This window comes from Phoca vitulina, unplaced genomic scaffold (genome assembly GCF_004348235.1).
Source record: "Phoca vitulina isolate PV1807 unplaced genomic scaffold, GSC_HSeal_1.0 scaffold97, whole genome shotgun sequence".
Taxonomy (NCBI): Eukaryota; Metazoa; Chordata; class Mammalia; order Carnivora; family Phocidae; genus Phoca; species Phoca vitulina.
Window position 1 is genome coordinate 110,613 of NW_022589800.1, and position 23,932 is coordinate 134,544.

The following is a 23,932-nucleotide window of genomic DNA, read 5'->3' on the forward strand; positions in this document are numbered from 1 at the left end:
CACCTGTCTTACCTCAACGTCCACAGGGGCAGACCAAGCTGAGTCCCGGCCAACACCCATCTCATGTCCATGGAATATCCTGTAGCCCCGGGCTTGCTAGGCAAGGATCAACTTTGGGATATAGGTTGCCTTCCAGGGATATTGTCCCTTGCTTCCTACTCCCAGCTGCTACATGGTTTCAGCTTCTGCATTCTTTTTGTTAATTTAAGATTTTATGTATGTATGTATTTATTTATTTTTGAGTGAGGGGAGGGGCAGAGGGAGAGGGAGAATCTCAAGCAGGCTCCCCACTGAGCACAGAGCTCCATGCAGGCTCAATTCCACAACCCCGAGATCACGACCTGAGCTGAAATCAAGAGTCGGACGCTCAACCGACTGAGCCACCCAGGCGCCCCTCAGCTCCTGTATTCTTGAATCAGGAAAGGAAGGGTGAATGTTAAGAAGTGAAGAGAGTGTATGAGAATGAGCTTTTCTTGCTTGATCTTCCAGTGTTCGGCTTCCAGTTTCACTGTATAGAGACCATTTCTCAGCAGTGCAAGCGCCCCTGAATGCCATCATTTTATTTAATTCACGGTTTAAAATCTTCAGCACGTCAGTGGTGCTCTCTCCGGACCCAGAGTCATCTTCTCCTTCCCCTAAGTTAGAGAAACAGCGGGAGGGAGAGGGAATGTGGGAGGAAGACAGAGCACGGGGGACAGGGCGGACAGGTCATTTGGGGATAGGGAGCAAGGAAGGTTGGGTTTGTTTTCCAAGGCATAGATCCCAAGGCGTGCTCTGAGCCAGAAGGCGAGCGGGGAGGTGGCGAGCAGCCTCACAGGTGTGCACGGGGGTGGTGACAGCCTCAGACAGAGACCGTGTGGGCGGTGAATCAAGGTGAGGGCAAGGTCCGGGGGCGGGGGAGGCAGGGGTGGGCTTCAGTCTACATGTTCAGTTCCTGTGCCAGGGTGTGGTCCATGTGGTCAGTCTCCCACCCTCCTTGAGGCCAGCTCAGGCTTACATTTGCATTCCTCCCAAGAAAAAAGCAGAAGTAGAGGTTAGATGACTCCACTGGGGTTTTTTCTTTTTTAATCATGATTAAACATGCTCGAATCACACAGAGTGGCTCTTCCACTTCTGCTGTGACTCCGCAGTGGGGCAGGTGGAAACTACAGGGGTCCCTTGGTTGGCGCGGCCTCTAGGGATGGCTGGATTTGGGAAGTTAGAGGTGGGCAGGGGAGCAGAAATCCTTTGTCTAGTACACGTAGTACACGTCTACCGGCAGTAGCTGTGTTTCCAGAAAGCTCCCTGCCCTTACCTCTCTTTCCCCCCCAAATCTACTCTAGGCCCATCTCCCTGCCCGCAGCCCTTTGAAACCCCTTCTGCCTCTGCCCCTGATGGTCCTAGACTGGACGGTGAAGGCAACTTTCTCTGGCCTCCACCCGTCCCAGGCTCCCTGCCTTGGAACTCATCTACTCAGCATGCACTAATGTGGAAGGTGCTTGATCTGGGTTGGCCTCGAGGAGAGGGAGGCTCCGGTCCCCATGGTCGCTTAGCTCATAGGAGGGAAGGAAGATGTGTTGGTGCAGAAGGATGTGAAGAGCAGAAACACGTTACCTGAAGTGTGACTGTTGTAACTGGCGGAACAGTGCCTAGGCCCCCCCCTCAGGCACCCTACTCTGACTGCTTCCCCCCCCGCCCCCGACTGCCAGGGGTCCCTCTCTCAACCTCAAAGCCTCTTGCTCTTCAACCTCACGGGGCAGACATAGGTGCTGGTCAAGGAGGCTTGTCCCAAGGACAAACTGGTCCACCCTCAGGCAAGGGGCTGCCAATTGAATTCTTCACCTTCCCCCACGTTCCTTGTGCCTCCACTGTTGCGATGGCTTGGGGGGGACCAGAGAAAATAATATATAAGGATTGAACTTGCCTCAACAAGAGGCTAGAGGGACAAAGAGACAAAGACACATAGGAGTCAGAACTGCAGCGAAGGGGAGAAAAGGGAGAGAGTGAAGGACAAGGCTGGTTATTCAGGAGCTAGGATCCTTTTTCCTTTTCTGGAATCTCCGGAACTTGCCCTGAATAGCAAGGGCAGCCTTCTCTGTTTCTGGCGCTGTCAGATCAATGTCAATCTCCTCCTCCTCCTCAGCCTTCTTGGCACCACCAGCTTTCCCTGCAGAGAGTTGAGAGATTCACTGATGAGTAAACCGGCATTGTCCCTGCACCTTTCTCCAGGCCCCAAATACAGTGGTTAGGGTCCACTTCCTGCTGGGCTCTGGGAGGTTCTCCAGTCTTTGCTAGGACCAAGAATGCCTGATCACTCTCCTGGAAGCTTGAGTCAGGGTACTGAGGCCGAGAACTAGCTCTAGTTACTTAGGAGCTTTGCTACTCTTAGACCAAGATGACAAATGTCTTCTATCATCACTTATTCCTCAGTCTTACAACTCAGAGTCCCAGAGCATACTGACTTTCCCCAGCTTTCCCCCAATTTCTGATTGAGACAGTGGCTGGATTATCTCACGAGCCTCTTCCTATCACAGTGCCTGTTTCCAAGCACTCCAGAGCCAGCTTCCACAATCAAGGAGTAAATACTGGTAGGTTTACTTCTTAGGAAAAAGTGGAAGAAAGCCTACAGGTATAGTGGTTCTAACCTAGTGCTTTGTTTCACTTGTCCATATTCCTATTCCAATTACATCCCACTCTAGGAGCTTCCAGACTTATAGCCCTACCTGTCCTCACATCCCTGTAATTACCCACTCTACAAACCACCTGGGCCAACCCCACTCACCCTTTTCCTCTGGGCCAGGTGCCTGGTTGGTTGCTGGGGATGTTTTGGTATTAAGCTGGAAAAGAGAAATCAGAGTATTAGATATTCATAGAAGTATTAAGGTGCCATCCCTTTAGACTCATCATCAACAATTTAAAGTCCTGCTATCATTAGGTGCACTCCTTAATCTTTTGAAGAAGTGGGTCTGAAGATCAGAGAGAGGGAGAAAAGTCATCAAAATTCATTCAACAAGCATTTATTGGTGCTAGGGACATTGCAGAGGACAAAACAGACAAAACCCCTGCCCTCATGGAGTTTACATTCTAGTACACAGAGAGACTAATAAAATATTAGGTTAGGTGGTGGGAAGTGTTACAGAGAAAAGACAGGGAAGCGGGTGGTGAGTGCTTGTGGGAATGGAGAAACACAGTTTTATACAGAGTGGTCAGGAAAATTCTGTCTGAAAGTGGCATTTGAGCCAAAAGCTAAAAGAGATAAGTGAAGAAGGGTTACCCGAGTCTGGGCAGAAGCTTCCAATGACCGTGGGTGGAAGTGAGATGAGCTTATTTGAGGAATAGCAAGAGACCGATGCAGCTGGAGTGGAGAGAGGAAGGAAGCAGGAGGAAGGGGGCTGGAGACCAGATCAGAGATAACTAGGGTGGGCAGATGACGTAGGGCCCCGGGAGTCCTCTTAAGGAGTTTGACTTTTATAAGTGAGATGAGAAGGCATCGGAGACCATCAATTTGCACAAAGCGGGCACGAGGGAGGAAGCAGGAAAACCTGCTAGGAGGTTATTGCAGACAACTAGGCAGGAGGTAATGGTTGCTGGGGTCAGCACCGTGGTGGTGGAGGTGGTGAGACGTGGTTCGATCCTGGGTATATTTTCAAGCTATGACCAAAGGGACTGGTTGATGGGATAAGTGGCATTTTGAGAAAGGGGTCAAGGATGACTCCAAAGTGTTTGGCCTGAGGAACTAAAAAAAACAGAATTGTCATTTCCCGAAATGGAGAAGACAGCAGGAGCAGCAGGTTTTAGGAAAAAAGAGAGGCCTATTAATTACTCAAGAGGAGATGCTTTTATAAGCTGCTGGATATCCAAGAGGAGTTAAGGAGCAGGATCTGGCCTAGAGATATAAATTAGGCCTTTATTAACATATGGATGACATTTAAAGCCATCAGACTGTGAGATCACCATCATAAAGAGAAAAGGATCAAATCCTGGGGCATTCCAGTGATGAGAGGTTGTAGAAATGAGGAAAAATCAGTAAGGAAAATTGAGAAGTCAGGTAGGAGAAAAGCCAAGAGAGTATAGGAATTTAGAAAGCATGTGAAGAAACTATTTCAAGCAGGAGAGAGTGATTAGTTGTGTCTAATTCTGCAGGTAGGCCAAGTAAGATGAAGACTGGGGATTGACCACTGGGTTTTGTTGTGTGGAAATCACTGGTGGCTTTGACAAGAGAAGTCACAGTGGAGGAAGGGAGCAAAAGTCTGGTTAGAGTAGGTTCATGAGGGAAATGGAGAAGAGAGATTGAAGCAGCAAAGAGAGAAGGAGTTCCAAAAAAATGGGGGTGGGAACGTGGTTTGAGGGGGATATGGGGCATGAGAAGATTTGACTTAAGATGGCAGAAATTATAGAATGATTGTGTTTTATGAAAATGATTCAGGGGCGCCTGGGTGGCTCAGTGAGCTAAGCATCTGCCTTCAGCTCAGGTCATGATCCCAGGGTCCTGGGATTGAGCCTGGAGTCCAGGCTCCCTGCTCAGCAGGGAGTCAGCTTCTCCCTCTGCCTCTGCCCCTCCCCCTGCTCATGCTCCTTCTCTCTCTCTCTCTCTCAAATAAATAAAATCTAAAAAAGAAAGAAAGAGGGCGCCTGGGTGGCTCAGTTGTTTAAGCGACTGCCTTCGGCTCAGGTCATGATCCTGGAGTCCCTGGATCGAGTCCCGCATCGGGCTCCCTGCTCGGCAGGGAGTCTGCTTCTCCCTCTGACCCTCCCCCCTCTCATTTGCTGTCTCTCTCATTCTCTCTCTCTCAAATAAATAAATAAAATCTTTAAAAAATAAAAATAAAAAAGAAAGAAAGAAAGAAAATAATTCAGTAGAGAAGGGCAAAGTGTAGGGACAGAAAGAGGATCCTTGGGGTGCCTGGGTGGCTCAGTCGTTAAGCGTCTGCCTTCGGCTCAGGTCATGATCCCAGGGTCCTGGGATCGAGCCCCGCATTGGGCTCCCTGCTCGGCGGGAAGCCTGCTTCTCCCTCTCCCACTCCCCCTGCTTGTGTTCCTGCTCTCACTATCTCTCACTATCTCTCTCTCTGTGTCAAATAAATAAATAAAATCTTAAAAAAAAAAAGAAAGAAAGAGGATCCTTGCTGGAGGAGAAAGGGGGTGAGATCTAGTGCCTAAATAGTGGGTGGCCCTGAACAGGAGCTAAGCACAGATCACCCACAGTAACTGGAGGGAAGGCAGATCTTATAGGCCCAGAGGCAGGCAGGTGGGGACATTTGCAAGGTCTCTTCTCATTGCTTCTGTTTTTGAAGTAAAATAGGTAACAAGGTCATCATCCAAGAGGAGGAGGGAAAAGGTCTTGAAGGAAAGAAGGGGGAAAGAAAGTATGAAATACTCATCTAAGCAAAGTAGGAAAGTGAATGAACTAGGGGACAGTAATATTCCCATTGCTGGGAAGCACTGGGGCCCCTCCTAAGGCCATGGCCATGAATTTGAAATTGGATTAATCAACTGATATGTGTGCTTTTTTCTAGCTTCTCTGTCCAGATGGAGAGTTAAATTTAAAATAATAGGAATTCCCCTTCCTTGGAATTATATCAATAGAGCTGCTCCATCTGGACATTCCTATCTCAAGGTACACTTGATCTTGAGACAGAGTCACGCCTGTGGGCTCCTAGGTACCCTTGGAGTCTGTTTACTCATTTCACAATTTGAGTACTTGCTATTTGCTAAAATACAGGCTTCTCACGAAGGTTTTGCCATCGCATCCTTAGAATAGTTCAGTGGAGTATACTGTATTCTCCCTCATTTTATCGATGCAAATCTTGGTTGAATGACTGCCAGATATCAGGGCTCTGCTTTAATAAGCTGATAGAATCCAGTTTATGTTATGTAGATTATGCCATTTAGACCGGATTTTGATAAATATTTATCAGCCACTTACTTGTGTTTTGTTCTATGCACTTACAGGGTAGAGAAGGAACACGAGATTCATTTATTCAACCAAGATGTCAGCGGCTCATACATGCCCAGTATGATTCTAGACACTGGGGACACGGCAGTGAGCAAAATAAAGTTCCTGAACTCATTAAACAACTATGCCCGCTAGGGACACGTTCCAAGAAGGAAAATAAAACAGCGCCGTCTAGGAAGGCCTCTCTGATGAGTGACATTTGAGCAGAGGTTTCAGTGACATATAGAAGGAAGCCCTGTCAGTGTGTAGGAGAAGAGCCTTCTAGGCAGATGAAACATGAGGTGGAAAGTCCCTGAGACAGGTTTTGTGCCTGGTTATGTTCAAGGAAGAGTAAGAAAACCAGCACGGCTGGAGCTGAGTGAATAAGGGAGAGAGCAGAAGAAATGAAGTTGGGTGGGTGGCCAGAATATGAATATCTCTGGACCAGAGCAAAGGCTTGGACTTTTTTCTGAGTTGATGGAAAAGCATTACAAAGTTTGGGGCGGAGGAAACATGGTTTGACCTGTTTCTAAGAAATCACTTTAGGGGCGCCTGGGTGGCTCAGTCGGTGAAGCGTCTGCCTTCGATCCCAGGGTCCTGGGATCGAGCCCCACATCGGGCTCCCTGCTTGGCGGGGAGCCTGCTTCTCCCTCTCCCTCTGCCTGCTGCTCCCCCTGCTTGTGTTCTCTCTCTCTCTCTCTCAAATCAATTAATAAAATATTAAAAAAAAAAAAAAAGGTTTGAGGAGAAAAGAGAAAGAGTGAGATAATCATGTAAGAAAGTAAGAGAGTGAACAATGAGACATGGTAGGTAGGATTACCAGGCAGCACTTAGGGCCCACATGAGGGTAATGGACATGGATTTAAAGTGAAACCAGTTAAGAGATTGTCCCTAACTTCCAGGCTGAGTGAAGAGATAAGACAAGTACCCAAACAATATTTACTGAGAATTTATTACATGCTCAACATTATCCCATTGAATCCTCTGAAATTTCCGAGGTGTCATCCGCATTTTATAGTTGAGGAAACAGGCTTTGAGATGCTAAAGATCTTGTCCAAGGTCAAGCCACACTGCTAGAAACCAGCAGAACTGGCTTTGGGACCCAGAGCAGCGGACTCCACATTCAAACCACCAAGCTCTACTATTCCCACAAGATGGAATATTGTCACATGCTCGCCCAAATATGGTAACATGCTAATAATGACTGAATCTAGGTGAAAAACATATGGATGCGCACTGAACTATTATTCTTTCAACTCCAATACATTTTTCTAATAAAAAGTTAGGGGGGAAAAAAGAAAATATTAATTTAAAGTAAAACAAAATTATTATTTTTAAAAGTAGGATGTAGATTGATATGGTCCAATTTTGTAAAAGATATAGACTGCTTATCTATCTATCTATCTATTTAAAAATCTGGAAGAACTGTCACAAAATTGTTCCTGAAACTCTATGGAATTCTTGCTAGTCCCCCTTTGACCAAAAGAAAGGATCCATGAAAAGAAAGGTTGTTCCTGAGATTCTTGGGAGACCGGCAGGTCATTGCTTTCTTCCCCCATGATCTTCCTGTGGTCATAGTCATTATTTATTTATTTATTTGTTTGCACACGATTGATGTAATGGCCCAGCAGTCACCTACTTGACACGCTCCACTCTGGTACGCCATCACCACAAGAGGTTCGCCCATACTGCAAAAGCAGGCCATGGATGGGTAATAGGCTAACAGTCGATAGTCCAGACAAGAGGGTCAGGGGTCAAGAGGCAAATTCTATAGTCCCATGATCTCTGACTTTAAATCCTACTTTCTCGATTGCCAGCAATTGAGACTCTGACCTTGCTTTGTTATCCCTCTGTCTGACTCTAAGCCTGTTCCCTTAATCCACTGACTCTTTTCTCTCACCCCAGCCCCTCCCCTTTGGAGGAAAATCTGGTCCCAATTCTAAATATCTCCCCTCCGATGGCTGTCTCTTCCTCTACTTTGCTTCTTGGATCAGCTAATCTTGAGCATCCTCCAAGCCCGAATATGTGTCAGGACAGAACCACCCGGGCCACGCTTCCCTCCACCCAGCAGGCTGTCCCCCTGCCTGAGTCTCCCCTGACATTACTGACCCTGGAATGGAGTCATGGCTCAGCTGCTGTCTGGTCCTCCAGGGCTTCCCAGCTCCATTTGGCTTAAATGTATGAGAGGGCGCTGGGGAGACCAGAAAAGGGTGCTATAAGGAGGAGAAGACCCCTATTGCTCACCATGCCCCCTTGAAATCTCCCTCGTACCTCCTGCTGAAAAGCACTATGCTGAGTCTTCTACCTCCTGCCCCTCCTCCCTCCACCCTCTCCAGCCAGTTCTCAAAATAGCCACTCAGAACACGGGATTTCTAGATTTAGTTTTTGGTGATTTGCTGAGGTTGGGGGTGGGGACGGTTAGATCACAGGTTGTTAGCTCCCACACTCTCTATAGTTCTCAGCCCTTTCCTGGTCCCTGGTCTCTGCCCCAACCCTCTGTTTGTTTTCCAGAAACTCAGCGATTTTCGATGAATCAAGGTCCTCTGGTACATCACCTGTAAGCAATCAGACTAGCTGCACTGTGGGTAAACCAAGGAGGCACGGAGGTCCGCTCTGGGTGAACCAGATACCACATGCTCCGTAAGAGCATCTCTCCGACAAACTCACACCTCCGCAGGATCGATGCTAACCCACAGGAGCTGTGACCAGGGAGGGTTTCTCAGCCTCTCTCTGCCTCACATCCTAGCCAGGTATGGATTACAAACTCTCGGGGGCTCTTCTGCTTCTTTCAACACTGAGCTCTTCTGACCTGTAATAACAACAGTGAAGTGGGTTAGCAAGTCCTTCCTTTTCCTCATAGGACTCAGCAGGAGAACGCAAGGAGATCCCGGACTGCAGCACGCCACCTCCCCTGGCCTTGTTAATAACCACATGTGTCATACCTTCTACGTGCCAGTCACATCTCTACACACTTCATAAACACTGGCACATGAGTCATTATAACAGCCCCATAAGAGGGCTATTGTAACTATTCCCATTTTACAGGCATGGAAACTGAGGTAAGAGAGGTTCATTAACTTGCCTACGGTCCTACAGCTAAGAAGTAGCAAAGCCAGAATTTGAATCAAGACAGTCTGACTCCATGGGGCCACTGGGTGGCTCAGTCGGTGAAGCGTCTGCCTTTGGCTCGAGTCATGATCCCAGGGTCCTGGGATGGAGCGCTGGGCTCCCTGCTCACTGGGGAGTCTGCTTCTCTCTCTCCCTCTGCCCCTCCTCTCATGCTCTCTCTCTCCAAATAAATAAATAAAATCTTAAAAAAAAAAAAAAAAGGGCACCTGGGTGGCTCAGTCGGTTAAGTGACTGCCTTTGGCTCAGGTCATGATCCCAGGGTCCTGGGATCGAGCCCCGCATCGGGCTCCCTGCTCAGCGGGGAGCCTGCTTCTCCCTCTCCCACTCCCCCTGCTTATGGTCCCTCTCTCGCTGTGTCTCTCTCTGTCAAATAAATAAATAAAATCTTAAAAAAAAAACAAAGGGACAGTCTGACTCCAGAGTCCGTGCGTTTGAACACCATGCTATGCTATCTCCTCAAGTCTAGCCAAGGAAGGAAGGTAGGAAGGAAAGTCCTAGGGATCGTGACTTCCTACCATTCCCACTGTCAAGGACCGGTCTGTCTCTCAATCCACAGTCCCCAGCACTCTCTTCACGTGTGCTCTACCGGGAACATGTCCGCCCATTATGGGGAAATCTTACCTGTTCTTGCAGAACCTGATCCCAGACCATGCCTACTGACTCAGAGTCCTACTCTGCTAGCTGAGCAGACCACCCTGATTCTGCCTTTTATCTCGACATGTGTTCGGTGGGCCTCCTGGCACACGCTAGGCTGACCTCTGGGCGACAGCTATCACCTGAGGGTATGCTCGTCACTCCCAGGGCCAGATGCTAGCCCTTCAGATTCTCAGAATTCCGTGGGTAGGACCATCCCACTGGTTTCCATTCCAAATGACTCCCTCACCCACATTCAGGTCTGCTATTCCACGTTTCTAGTGAGCTTGGAGCTTGGTTCAGTTCAGCCTCACCGCGCACACAGGACTCAATGTTTCTCACTTCTCAACACGCACCAAACACTAATTAGCAACCCTGAGGCCCATCTGCTCTCGCCTTTCCCCAAAGGGCCCTAATTTTTCCCCTTGCCTACCTTCCTATATTCCTTCTCTCCTCACCTCTGGGCCTGACAATGTTCCATTCCGTCATCCTGGCGGTGGCTGCCGGGCCCCTGTGAATATACCCTTGTTTCCTCTGCAGTTCGAAGTTGTGGACTCTCCCTCCGCACGGGGGAAGGAGAAAAAGGGTAGGCAAGGCCTGTTAGCCTAAAGAAAGGCTTGGAGAGTGCCGAGAGGGATCTGACATGGCCACGGCCTCCCTTTCCCTGGATGACACCTCCTCCCAGGGCATTCATCAGCATTTGGATGAACTCCTGTCCTTCCATCTGAGCTTAAGATCCCATTCTCCTTCCTCCTTCTCAGGAGTCCTTACAATCAACTCCCCTCACTCTCGTATATAAAACCTCTCCCTCTTTTTAAAAAAGGAAAAGAAGGCTTCCTCAATCTGAATTCCTTCTTCAACTACCATTAGAGGGAAAAGAAGCAGGCCTAGGACCATGCATTGAGGAACCCCAATATTTAAAGGTCAGAGGGATCTTTTCAAAAAATATGAATAGCCATATGCAAAAAAACCCCAACAACCAAAAAAACTGAATCTAAACCTTGCACTTCATACAAAAATTAACTCCAAATGCATACAAAACCTAAAACTATAAAACTTCTAGAAGAAAATATAGAAAAAAAAATCTTTGAAACCTTGGGGTAGGCAAAGATTTCTTAGACATACCAAAGGTAGAATTCATAAAAGAAAAAAATTATAAATTAGACCTTGTCAAAATTAAGAACTGCTCTTTGTTTTGTTTTGTTGTTTTTTCAAATTTTTATTTAAATTCTGGTTAGTTAACATATAGTGTAATATTGGTCTCAGGAATAGAATTTAGTGATTCATCACTTACATACATACCCAGGGCTCATCATAAGTGCCCTCCTTAATACCCATCGCCCATCTAGCCCATCCCCTACCCACTTCCCTCCATCAATCCTCAGTTTGTTCTGTATCATTAAGAGTCTCTTATGTTTGCTTCCTTCTCTCTCTCTTTTCCCCCCTTCCCACAGGTTCATCTGTTTTGTTTCTTAAATTCCACATATGAGTGAAATCATATAGTATTTGTCTTTCTCTGACTGACTTATTTCACTTGGCATAATACACTCTAGTTCTATCCATGTCATTGCAAATTGCAAGATTTCATTCTTTTTGATGGGTAATATTCCATTTATATATATATATATATATATATATATATATATAGAGAGAGAGAGAGAGAGAGAGAGAGAGAGAGAGAGAGAGTCAGTCATACGGTTAAGAAGTAGCAATCCAGGGCGCCTGGGTGGCTCAGTTGGTTAAGCAACTGCCTTCGGCTCAGGTCATGATCCTGGAGTCCCTGGATCGAGTCCCGCATCGGGCTCCCTGCTCAGCAGGGAGTCTGCTTCTCCCTCTGACCCTCCCCCCTCTCATGTGCTCTCTCTCATTCTCTCTCTCTCAAATAAATAAATAAAATCTTAAAAAAAAAAAAAAAGAAGTAGCAATCTGTATTTTTGTATCCTCTGGGCAAATACCTAGTAGTGTAATTGCTGGATCATAGGGTAGCTCTATTTTTAACAAGAACTGCTCTTTGAAAGACATTCCTAAGAGAATGAAGAGACATGCTACAGACTGGAAGAAAATATTTGCAAATCATATATCTGACAAAGGACTTGTATCCTGGATTTTTAAAGAGCTTTCAAATCCTGGTAACATGAATGCAATTTGCAAAAATGGGCAGGATATTTGGACATGTCACCAAAGATACATGGATGACAAATGAGCACAAGAAAAGATATATAACATCATTAGTCATTTGGGAAATTCAAATTAAAATAACACAGATACCATTACATACCTATTAGAATGGTTCTTTTAAAATGATAATGCCATGTGCTAGCAAAGATATGGAGTGTCTGGAGCTCTCATACATTGTTGCTGGGAATGCAAAATGGTGGAGCTACTTTGGCAGGTTAAGCACACCTTTATTGCTAACACCAGCAATCCTACTCCTAGGTATTTACTCAAGTGAAATTAAAACCTCTACACATAAACCTGTAAGTGAATGTTTCTAACAGCTTTACTTATAATCACCAAAAACTGGAAACAAACCAAATGTCGCTCAACTGAGGAACGGATAAACAAAGTGTGGTCCATCCATACTATATGATACTACTCAGCAATTAAAAGAAGGAATAAACTACTGATACACACAACCACGTGGATGAACCGCAAATGCATTATGCTAGGGGCACCGGGCTGGCTCAGTCGGCAGAGCATGTGACTCCTGATCTCTGGGTTGTGAGTTCAAGCCCCACGTTGGGCGTAGAGTTTACTTAAAAAAAAAAAAAAAAGTAGCATGAGGCTAAGTGAAAGAAGCAAGACCCAATTTTACGACATTCTTGTAAAGGCAAAACTATAGCGAAAGCATAAAGATCAGTTCGGTGCCTGATAAAGGCTGAGGTCACAGGAGGGGTGACTACAAAGGGGAAGTGGGGAATTTGGGGATGATGAAACTGCTCTGTATCTTGATTGTGGTGGTGGTTTCCTGACTACATGTTTGTCAAGTTCACAGACCTGGGGCATCTGGGTGGCTGAGTCTGAGTCCGTTAAGTGTCTGACTCTTGATTTGGGCTCCGGTCATGAACTCAGGGTCATGAGATTGAGACCCACGTCAGCTCTGTGCTCAGTGGGGAGTCTGCTTGGGATTCTCACTCTCCCTCTCTGTCTGTTCCTGCCCCTGCACACCCTGTCTGTCTCTCCCTCTCTCAAAGATAATATCTTTTTTAAATACATAAATCTTAAAAAAAAAAAAAAAAGATTCACAGAACTATACACTGATAAGGGCACATTTTACTGCATAGAAATTATACCTTTATGTTTTAAGTGTGAAAAACAGCGAAGGAGAGGTCAAGAGGCTGGCCAAGACTGAGAAGGAGCACTTAGAAAGGCAGGGGAGAAAGGTGTACGGGGCGGGGGCGGGGGGGGGGCAGGCCTCTCCCAGCTCCCTTCTCTTCATAGCTGAGCCCTCTGAACACTTACTGTCTCCCACTTCCTCAGCTCCCACACTCTCCACCCCACTTCAGCCTCACTTGTCCCCCCTCCTACTCCCAGAAACTCCAATGCTCTCTCTGATAACCAATACTCTCTCTGATACCAAGTCAAATGCAAAGGGGCAAGCTCCATTTGGCTTGACCTCTTGAGGCATTTGACGCTCAGTCATGTCACCTTCTTCTCCCATCTTCTTTCCTTGGCTCCTGAGGCATCATGGTTTTCCCTGATTTTCTCCTACCTTTCTGGGCATTTCTTCCCAGTGTTTAAGTATTGGAGACTCTCCAGGTTTAGAGCTAGGCTCCCTTCTGTTCTCTCTTCCTAGGTGATCCTCTCTGTACCTATGACTTGTTATCATTTATACCGGCTCCGTCCAGTAGCATGGGGGTTGACAAACCACAGCCCCCTGCCAAATCTGGCCTCTAGCCTGTTTTTGTAAATAGAGTTTTGCAGCCATACCCATTGTTTACGTCTTATCTTTGGCACCACATCAGCAGAGATGAATAGTTGCAACAGAGGCCATATGGTCCACGAAGCGAAAAATATTTAGTATCTGGCCCATGACAGAAGAAGTGTGCAGTAGAACTGCAACAGAACTTTCTGCAATGATCGAAATGTTTTCTACCTGTGCTGTCTGATGTATGGCATCCACTAGATGCATGTGGCTGTTGAATATGTTGTAATGTGGCTAGTGCAACCGGGGAATAAAATTGATAATTTTATTTAATTTTAATCAATAAGTCAATCATTTTTCATGAAATAATTAATAAGGAGAATAGCTACATGTGGCTAGTGGCTACTATATGGAGCAGCACACCAGGCCACTGAGGGCTCAAATGCACATCTCTATCCCAGACCTCTCCTTCGTGTTCTAAAACACCTGCACCGGATGTTTTACAGACACCTCAAACTTTAGGGGCACCTGGGTGGCTCCGTCGGTTAAGCGACCAACTCTTGATTTCGGCTCAGGTCATGATCTCAGGGTTGTAGGATTGAGCCCCGCATCGAGTCTGCTTGTCCCTCTCTTGCTGCCCGCCCCACATGCTCTTTCTCTCTCCCTCAAATAAATAAAATCTTAAAAAAAAATCTTAAAAAAAAAAACAAACCTCAAACTCCATGTGTCTCAAACTGGATTCATAATTCTACTGACCCAACCTAATCTTCTGTAAATATTCTCTATCTCATCTACTTGTACAAGCCAGAAACCTGGAAAGCATCCTTCACACCTTCTTCCCATCACATTGCATATCCAGTTGGGTGTTAACTCCTGTTAACTTTATCTCCCATCTCTTACTCCATTCACGTCTCCCCACTGCGACGGCCCTCACACAGCTGTTTCCTACGTGGACCACTGCAATAGCCCAAGTGGTTACCGATGCCCTTAGGATAAAGAAAATCCTTAATGTGGTCATAAGGGCCCTACGTTTGCAGCCTCTGATTACTTCAGTAACCTTGTCTCTGGAACATACCTTGTCCCTTCCCATCTCAGGACCTTGGCACATGGTTCTCTTTTTTTTAGTTATTTATTTAGTTAATTCCTGCTTATCTTACAGAGCTCCCCTCAAGGGCTCCTCCCAGGAAGCTCTTCTCAGCTCCCCAGATTCAGCAAGGGCCTTCATTTTTTTTTAAGATTTTATTTATTTATTTGTCAGAGAGAGAGAGAGAGAGTACAAGCAGGGGGAGCAGCAGGCTGAGGGAGAAGTAGGATCCCCACTGAGCAGGCAGCCTGATGTGGGGCTCGGTCCCAGGACCCTGGGATCATGACCTGAGCTGAAGGCAGACGCTTAACTGACTGAGCCACCCAGGCGTCCCATCTAGGGCCTTCGTTATGTTTTAATAGCACCCAGATTTCTTCTCGGCAGCACTTATTACTCGTGTAACTAAATTAATTCCGTGGTTAGATACTGAATGTATTCTCTTCCATTTCCGTGCAAGTTCCTATGCGGGTGGGGGCTCTACGTATCTTCTTCACTGCTGTACCCCCAGGGTCTAGGAAAGACCTTACACATGATATGCACCCCATATCTGTGGGATGACTGAAAGGCGCCCCCACTCTGTTCTTTTTGCCACTGCATCTAGGTTTCTGAAATCAAAGTTGTTTCCAGGTTGCTGAGGGCCTCAGCATCACCGGTTCGGAGATGGTGAAGATACCAGAAGCCAGGTCACTGCTTTTCCTCAGCTCAGCCTATGGGCCTGAAAAGGAGCTGAGGATGAAGGAGAACTTCTCTAGAAGTGTATTTCCCATTACCTGGATAAGAGCTACTGTGTATTTGCCTTTCCTTCGCCACCCTCCTCACCCACCAGATTGCCATTCCCTCCAAAGCAAAGTCCACAGTTACCGTTTATTTGTATATCATGGTAACAACAACCTATGTCTTGCATAGAGTAGGTACTCCACATTTATGTGAATGAAAATTTCGCGAGCCTCAAATTCCTGGGAGGAGCACCACGGCATATTAGGTAGAGCTAGACAGATCTGGTTTCATATCCTGGATCTGCACTGACCCTCTTCAAGCCCCGGCTCTGCCATCCCTAGCTGTGGGACATTGGGTTGTGCTCAAATCTCTCACTGCAGAAAAGGCTAATATACTGTTTCGAAGGGGGAAAAGAACTGGAGACAATATATGTAAAATGCCTAGCATATATGAAATAGTTATTGTTTTGAAGTAATGTAACTCTGGGTTATATATAAGAATAGGTCAAGGGGGATGGGGCGCCTGGGTGGTTTAGCCTTCGACTCTTGGTTTTGGCTCAGGTCGTGATCTCAGAGCCGTGCTCAGCACAGAGTCTGCTTGAAACTCTCTCTCCATCTCCCTCCCCTCCAAAATAAATAAATAAATCTTAAAAAAAAAAAAAAAAAAAGACCAGGTCCAGTCCCTGGGGTAATGTGTGGTTAAGGTCCTGGGATCAAAGCCTAAAGTGGCCATCGAGTCAGTCTTCACTAAGTAGAACTGAAGGAGGAAGACGATGCCCAGGATTGCTCTAAGGGCCCTTGAGGCTTATTCTGCCACTGTGGGAGCTTCATAACCAATCTCTTTTTACTGTAAACCGACACTGGAAATCAAAGTCTCCATCTTCCCTATGTTTGTCCCCAGAAATGCTGATGAGGGCCCTAAGCCTCTGGTAAAGGGCCCAGCAATGGTCTGCTGGGCAGAAACCGCCTTCTGTCCAGCTGCTGCCCATGTCTGGAGCCTGGAGCCTCCTGGAGCCCCTCCCAGGTGCACAGGAGGGGTGTCGTGAACCCCCGTAAAAGTTCACATTTCATTTCAAAGAACCCTAAGACACGACACACACGTTTTTGTTTTAATCATAAAGATGGTTGTGCAAATCTACCCGCTATCTCAGAGAGATGGTTGCGTGGTGTTGTCTCGGCAAAGAGCCTGAGAGCAGACAGGCAGCGGTAACTGGGGAAGAGAGACCTTCTCCCGCTGGGCCTGGCTCCCCCTGCCTCCTGCCCCGGCTGTGTCTCTTCCTTTCTTTGTCTTTTTCCTCAGTGATGCTGTTGCCACAGCAACCCGTGTTACCAGAAGAGGCAAGAGGGTGTCACCCCCTCTGCTCCAAGCAGCAAGTGAGACCTAACCTGGGGAAGGGAAACTGCGCAGATTTCCCTGTACCCCTCTTGCCCCGGGGCTCTGAAAAGCAGCATCACAGGTTGTTAGCGGCAGCAACAGAAGGAACAAAGGAGCACCTCCGCACACTCTGGATTTGCACGATCCGGCTTGGGTGCTTTGCAAATGAAAACACATCATATACACAGTTCGGCCGGAGTCACTTGGCTCACATGAATGGGCACAGGTACTCAGAATCCTGTCCTGCAGTCCACAGCAGGAAACCTCCAAAGGGCCTGAATCCTAAAAGTCCTAAATAGAGGAGTCCCAAAAGACCCTTTCCTCACTGGTGTATTGTCAGAAATCCTAGGCTCTGTCAGCTCCCGGCTTGCTTTAGAGGTGCAGAAAGTGAAGGCGGACTGGAGTGAGTGCATCTGCTTCCAAGTGGTGACGAAGAGGGTCCCCAGGGACCCTTCTCCCCCTGCTGACGTATCCTCCCCCGATGCTAGACGAAGGTCGCTGCTGCAGGGCTTCCGAGGGGCCCCAGGAGCCGCCCGGCTGCCTGGGAGAGACCCCAGCCGGCTGTTTGGAGCGCGGCTGGAGCCTTTCCAATTCCTCCAGTGCGGCAACCAGCTGCAGTCCTCAGACAGCCTCGGAAAGACTTGTTCAAGGTCACCCTCCACATACTAACAGAAGGAGAACCAGGAATTCTTCCCTCAGGCTCTATATACACACATTCTTCTCCTCAAATAAGGACTACAACCCAAATACCTTATAACTCAGATGCCTCCCAAGACAGGAATAGAACCCAAGCAGAGTCCAGCTCCCAAGCCCCCTGTCCCCTCAGCCACCCCAGCCCTGTTGCCTGGAATAGCAGTAACCCCCCACCGGAGTCCAAGGCAGAGTTCCTTGGCCATGCCAGCTCACGGTACGCAGTGAGTCAACAGCCCCGGCCCTTCCCCCCAGCATGGGCTGCCATGGTTTAATGAGTGGTTATTTGTGGTGCTCTGCACACAGCTTGGAGCTGTGCCTTCTACCCCACACTGAGGGCAGGGGTGGGGGAGAGCGAGTAGTGCCAAAGCATCATTTATTACTATAATCTTCAATGTGCATCCCACCCATGGCGTTAATGTCCCAGAATAAACGTATTAATCCCCCCACAGCCGACAAAGGAAACACTCAGCTGGAGGGCTTTGTGTGGGAGGGAGGCAGCAGCAAGGACGACAGAGTGGTAAACGGCACCTCTTTTCCCTGGGGCATGGGGGGGAGCTGGGAAACCAGGTGGGCAGGCCTTTAGGAGTCAGCCTGGAATGAGGCAATCGTTAGACCTCGGGGAGGAGAACAGGTCAAGGGCCAGCTTTTGAGGCACTGGTTTATAGGCACCTGCAGGGATGCAGATCTCCTAGGAAAAGTGGCTTCGGATCTGCTTCTCACTTGGCTTACTCTTGCAGGTAAAACAAGTCTGGGGCAAGTCAAGGCATTTTGAGCAGCCGGTCCGGGGTATGGATGTAGAACACCATGCACTTAGGATCCCGGGATCCCAGTAGGCTCCCATCACTTACTTAGCAGGTCGAATACATTCTCCTGTTCCCCCCTTCTTAGAGTTTTCCTCCCAAAGCCTTTGTACTCTTCTTGGAAGTCAAGGAGCCCAACGAAGGGCTCAATGTTCAGCGCCTGTTTGGTTAGCAGGGACACCAACTCTACTTCCGGCACTGGGTCCTCCAAGTCAAGTACTTTAGAGTTAAGAGTATTGCTCTCATTTCTTTCATTTCAGAAAGAAAACTGCTCCTTCTGGTCCTTGATGCTCTGCAGTTATGGGGATCAATGATGGACACCAGGAACTAAGAACCACAAAAGGGGGCCTCCAGGCTTCCCACGTCACTTCAGCACCCACTTCCAGGATGACCAGACATCATCCTGCATCAGGAAGGATAGTACTCGTCCTGCCTAGTATTCTACCCAAATGTCCACTGCTGATAACTCTTATCTCATGCTGGTCTCTCCTCTCTCTCTCCCCTCTGGTTCAGCATTTATTAAATCACACTGCTCAGATTTCCTGTAAAAAGTACTTGGCGATCTATTCCTTAACAGTTGCATATAAATTAAAGCATTCTAAACTCACCGGGGTAACACATTAAAGGACTCTTAAGGAATTCTTTTGCTGTGAGAAGTCTGTGCCCCTCGTCTTGGTTCTAGCATTGTGTAAACTTACATAAGGTTTGGGCCTCAGTTTCCTCATCTATAAGATGAGAAGATGGGGTCAGATGAGCTTTAGGGCTTCTTAACAAATCTAAAATTATATCACTAAAATGTCTGGATATATTATTTGAGAGTCTCTTGGTGAAAGATATACCTGTATTTCTATCTGAAAGAATTTTTGCAAACCAAGTTCATTTTTTTTCCCATGATAAAAACAGACTCATGAAAGACAGTTTGGAACTACATAAAAACAGAAAACGGGGAAAGGCATTCATAGAACACTACCTTGAAAAGACAATTACTGACCTGATCCTTCTTCCTCCCTCTCCCCCTTCAACCCTATCTCCATCCAGTTCATCGGTTAAGACCCTCCACAGACAGACATGAAAGAGGCATCAGGTTTGCATATCTGGACTCCAGCCACATTATTTATGGGTGCCTGCCCTTATAGAGACTTGCCCTTCTGAGAGGTAACAGATCCCAGCTGCAGCTTAGGAGAAAGACTCGTCCATATCCCCGGTTAGAAGACAACTGTCATCCACTTTTCCCAGTGAGAGGCTCCTGCTCAAGCAGCCAGAGACAACAACCTGGGATCGGTGACTAAGAAAGGGACGAGCAAGTTCTAGAACCAAGTTCCGGTTTCCCTTACTTTGGAAGACAGATTATTTCCAGAGGTGGAAGGCATCCCAATATTAAGTAGCTAGCCCTTCTATTTTATATGTCCAATAGAACCATAATCATAGGGCTCCTGGGTGGCTCAGTCGTTAAGCATCTGCCTTCAGCTCAGGTCATGATCCCAGGGTCCTGGGATCGAGCTCCGTATCGGGCTCCCTGCTCGGTGGGAAGCTTACTTCTCCCTCCCCCACTCCCCCTACTGTGTTCCCTCTCTCGCTGTGTCTCTCTCTGTCAAATAAATAAATAAAATCTTAAAAAAAAAAACATAATCATAAAAAAATACCAAAGAGAGAGAGACACTTGGATTTCCTCCAAGTCCCTACCAGGTTCCCTAAAAACTGGCTCACAGAAGACAACCTGACCAAACTTCCGTTGTGGGGATGCTGACAGATATGCACAGGAAAGAGAATGTGATCCCCCAAATGTGATATCCCATTCCTATTACCTAAGAGGACAGCAAGCAGAATAATAAAGGAGGAGGTATCAGTTCTAAGCTCTCTCCTAGTGAGATTTCTCATTGATCTGTTCCTTGGTCCAGCCCCTGCCAGCCCAAACACAAGACAGACACCATGAGGACAGTTCCCAATCATCCATGACCCCCATTGCAACAGAATGACTGCCAGACCAAGGGATTCCCCCAGCTGGGCTCCTCCCGGTTGAGAAATGCAACAGGATCACAGGAGAACTTACAAGTGTACCTGGAAGCAGCCAGCTCCACCATATGACAAGGGATTACAGGCAAGAGCCCCCAGGGAATGAATGCATCGCCCATTCCCATCCCTCACTGAAACTAGCGAAAAGTTAGGAACTCTCAGAGATAGACTGTGATTCACAGCAATCAACTCCGGCCTGCAGCTGTGAATACGACAAGCTGGGGATGAGTCCCCGCAGCTCCTCTGTGCACGAATATACACGCACATGGACAGGGAGATGCTCTGCTGCCGTACTGAGGGACAGCAAACAGCCACGAAGGCAAAGTAGAGCTGGAGATCCTCCCCAGCGGCCCCACCAACACCCTTACTCTTCGGTCGCGCCAGGTCTGAAGACTGCTCTCCAGTTTTTATTCTTCAGTTGAAATGCGAATCTCTTCATGAGATCCCAACTCCTCTCATTTCATGCAGTTTCTCTGAAGCAAGCAAAAAAGCAGGTGGGGGAGGTGAAGCTTATGTAAGATTCAGGGTGCACAGGGCTTTCCTGGGCTGGGCACTTCTGCCTGAGCAAGGAGCCCCGTGGGGATGCACCGAGAGAAATGAAGCGGTCGGGAGTCTCCCTAGAGCTCCAGAGCCCTGAGCAATACTTCCGCTTTTTATCAGAGCTCTTTCAAGAGGAAGAAAACAGGCCTGATCTTGGCCTCTAGGGAAGCAGAGCCCCTCTGGGGATCTGGCTCAGAAGGAGCTAGTCTCTGTGTACACCCAGGTGGCTGCTTCTGGATTTTATAAATACTCATCCCTGAAGCCAGGCTCAGCTCCATATTAGAAGGCAGCTTTGACAGCTAAATTGTTAGTTAGAACCAACTCACTCTGACAGCCTGGAGGCTGGGCAGCCCTGCACACACACTGACAGCTAGTCCCCATCCAAGGATCCTATTGTCGTCATTCTGCTGAGCTCCTGAGTGAGGCTAGCCAAGTTCAGCAACTAAGTCAAGACTTGACTTTCCCCTCAAACACGAAACTGTTTTCCGTGTTGCTGAAACAGCTTTGAACTCCACCAAATACCACCGTAGATGCCAGCCCCTGTGGCATGTCCTACAGAGTCTGTGCACTTGCCCCCAAAAGCTCAGACCAACCACACATCTTCATGTTGGCATAGCCTTCAGATCACAAACTCCCAGGGGATGGCTTGAATTGCAACTTGCAGATTTAGAAACTCTAGAGGGGGCCTTGAACTCCAGCCCTCAGTGAAAAAGAGGGCAAAGAACACCTCTCTTCTCATATCACAGCTGCTCATGTTAGAAGCAAGAGGAAAGAAGACTGAACAATATATATATTTTTTTTCCTTTTCTTTCTGAAAGGCTGCCATGGTCGCAGTCACAACCAGCTGAGGGACTAGAAACCACTTTAGTTCATCTGCAGGCCCCAGACTAGCCGAATTTTCCAGGATAAACTCAGTGGACATGGCAACCAAGACAATATAGCAATTAGCACTAATGGGCTCCCTGGATGACAACTTTTGGTGGGAGGTCAGCAGAGCTCCTACTAAAGATAAAGATCTAAACTGAGACCCAGCTCCAGGGTCCTGTCCCCCCACTAGCCTGGTATTCTTGAGAAGTCTTGTGCTCATTTTCTGTAATATTCCAAAACAGAAAAGAAGAAACAGGGACAGAATAACAATAGCTAAAGTAGATTGAGTGCGTCCTCTGTGTCATGTCCTAAGTACTTTTCATATATTATCTCACTGAATCAGAACAATCTGTATTACCCCAATTTTATAGATTAAACACTGAAGCAGAGAAAGGTTTAGGAACCGGCCTAAGGCCACATAGCTAGTAAGTAGTAGGTCTGGGACCTGGCATATAGCCGAGAAGTTGGATTTATCACAAGATCCGGGCACTGGGAACGGGGTTGCATGGAGCAGGCTTGTGATGCTACCGTCCGCACTGACTTCACTTGGGAAGGAAGATCCTTGATCCTGGATCCTACGGAATGCATTCAAACAATGGAAGAGGTCTTTCTAAGTCTCTGCTTTGACCCCTCCCGACCTATGGATGGTGTTCTGGGAAAAGAGAAAAATCCCAGTTAATGGACTGGCTCTGGCTCAGATGAACACGGTGGATCCCGACAGGAAGACCTAGGATGTAACAAGCACTGCAGAGGGAGGTCTCTCTTGAAGGGGACAGCTCTCCAGGAGTGGACATGCCCCCGCTACAGGGGCTCCGGAATATCAGACATGGTCCCTCCAATGGTTGGTTCCGGTCTGAATGAGCGGAGGGTGGGATGCCCCCTTCCTAAAAGGGGAAATGTGGCCACCCCAGGGGCCTAGGCTGGAGTTCTTGCTGAAGGCTCCCTAAGCAGTGCAAGAGCAACACAGCCCTCGGAGAAGGACCATGCAGGCGAGCGTTTCTCTCCGAGGTCCGGGGACTGAAGGGAAGCCCGAGTGACCTCGGAGCGGCAAGACAGATGCAGAGGGTGGAATCCCGAGGAGGCGACTTATCGCCTGAGACCTCAGTCCCACTTCACACCCGATTCCAGTACCCCCCCCCCCCGCAAAAAAAAAGCTCCCTGCACAGTGCGGGGCTTGAAGCCTCCGTCTTCCAGTCGCTTCCCAGCGCCCGAGGTGGGAGCTTCCCGGGAGGGGCAGTGGGGCGCCCCCGGAGGTCTCCGCGGCTCCCGGCTGCCGCGCCCTCCCTGGCTCCCCGGGACCCGGGCCACGGCTTCCCCGCCGCAGGCTCGCCCGGAGCGGGGGGCGGGGGTGGGGGGTGGGGGGCCGGCAGCGCCGCTCACCTCGCTCATCGCGGCGGCCGGACGGGGCGCGCGGGGCGCGGCACGTGCAGGGGCGGCGAGGGGCCCTCGGGGCTGCGCGGGCGACTGCCGCGAGTGGCCGGGCTCCGAGGGGCGCGTCCCGGCTGACGAGCAGGGCCGAGTCTAGTGCGGGGAGCCGCTGCTCCGGAACCCGCACCCCGGCTCTCGGCGACCAGGTTCCCGCCAGGTGTCCCCCTCCGACCCGGTCCAGTCGGAGCCGCTCCGCGCGCCTCCTCCGGGACCACCTTTTATAGTCAGCTCCGCACCCGCCTCCAGCCCGACCAATAGGAGCTCCTCCTGCCGCAGAGTGACGGCCCCTCGCATCCAATGGTGGCAGGCCCAGAGGTCTGCTGCATTTCCAAACTAGGGTAAGACAGTCAGAGAGCGGGAAGGAGGGGGAGACCGTCGGGGGATGAGAGCACGGAAAATGAAGGAGCGCGAGCAGAGGAGGAGAGGAAGGAGTAATACACGAAGGAGGAAGGAGACCGAGGGAAAGGAGTGTGCGAATTTGTGGGAGCGAAGAAAGAAGAGCTGGAAGGAAATCAAGAGGGTACATGAGAAGCAGGAAACCGTGAGTGGAAGGGGTAAAGCCGAGAGATGTTGCAGATCAAGGTTTAGTCGTAGGATGGCAGTCTGATTAAGAGTAAAATCTTTTAAAAAAAAAAAAAAAGAGAGGAAGAGAGAGGGAAGAGGAGAGACAGACAAAAAAGCAAGTGGCGTATTCCGGGGCAAAGAACAGGGAAATTGTGAAGTGCCTGTTTGATTGGGAATATTACAGATCTTAGGAGTAGAAAGACATTTTACGATTCATCAGTCTTACCTCCCACAAAATGAAAAAAAAAAAATCCTCTCAAAAAAAAAAAAAAAAAGATGGTCCCTTAGCATCCACTTGAATAGGTAATGGG

At 48.2% G+C, this 23,932-nt stretch overlaps 1 protein-coding gene across 1 annotated transcript; it reads right to left on the reverse strand.

The window, feature by feature from the left end:
* Positions 1 to 545: 545 nt before the first annotated feature.
* On the reverse strand, positions 546 to 23,258 carry PCP4L1 (Purkinje cell protein 4 like 1). The gene is made up of 3 exons (XM_032397287.1): positions 23,010 to 23,258; positions 2,762 to 2,816; positions 546 to 2,146 (listed from the first exon to the last, which is right to left on the reverse strand). The coding sequence occupies exons 1-3, from the start codon at positions 23,016 to 23,018 to the stop codon at positions 2,004 to 2,006; spliced, it is 207 nt and encodes a 68-aa protein (XP_032253178.1). The 5' UTR covers positions 23,019 to 23,258; the 3' UTR covers positions 546 to 2,003.
* Between the last annotated feature and the right edge of the window lie 674 nt (positions 23,259 to 23,932).

Excerpts from the sequence above, each read along its gene's own strand:
- PCP4L1 (XM_032397287.1), bottom strand. Across the intron at positions 2,147-2,761 it reads ACCTGGCCCAGAGGAAAAGG|GGAAAGCTGGTGGTGCCAAG; the intron begins GTGAGTGGGGTT and ends AACTCTCTGCAG.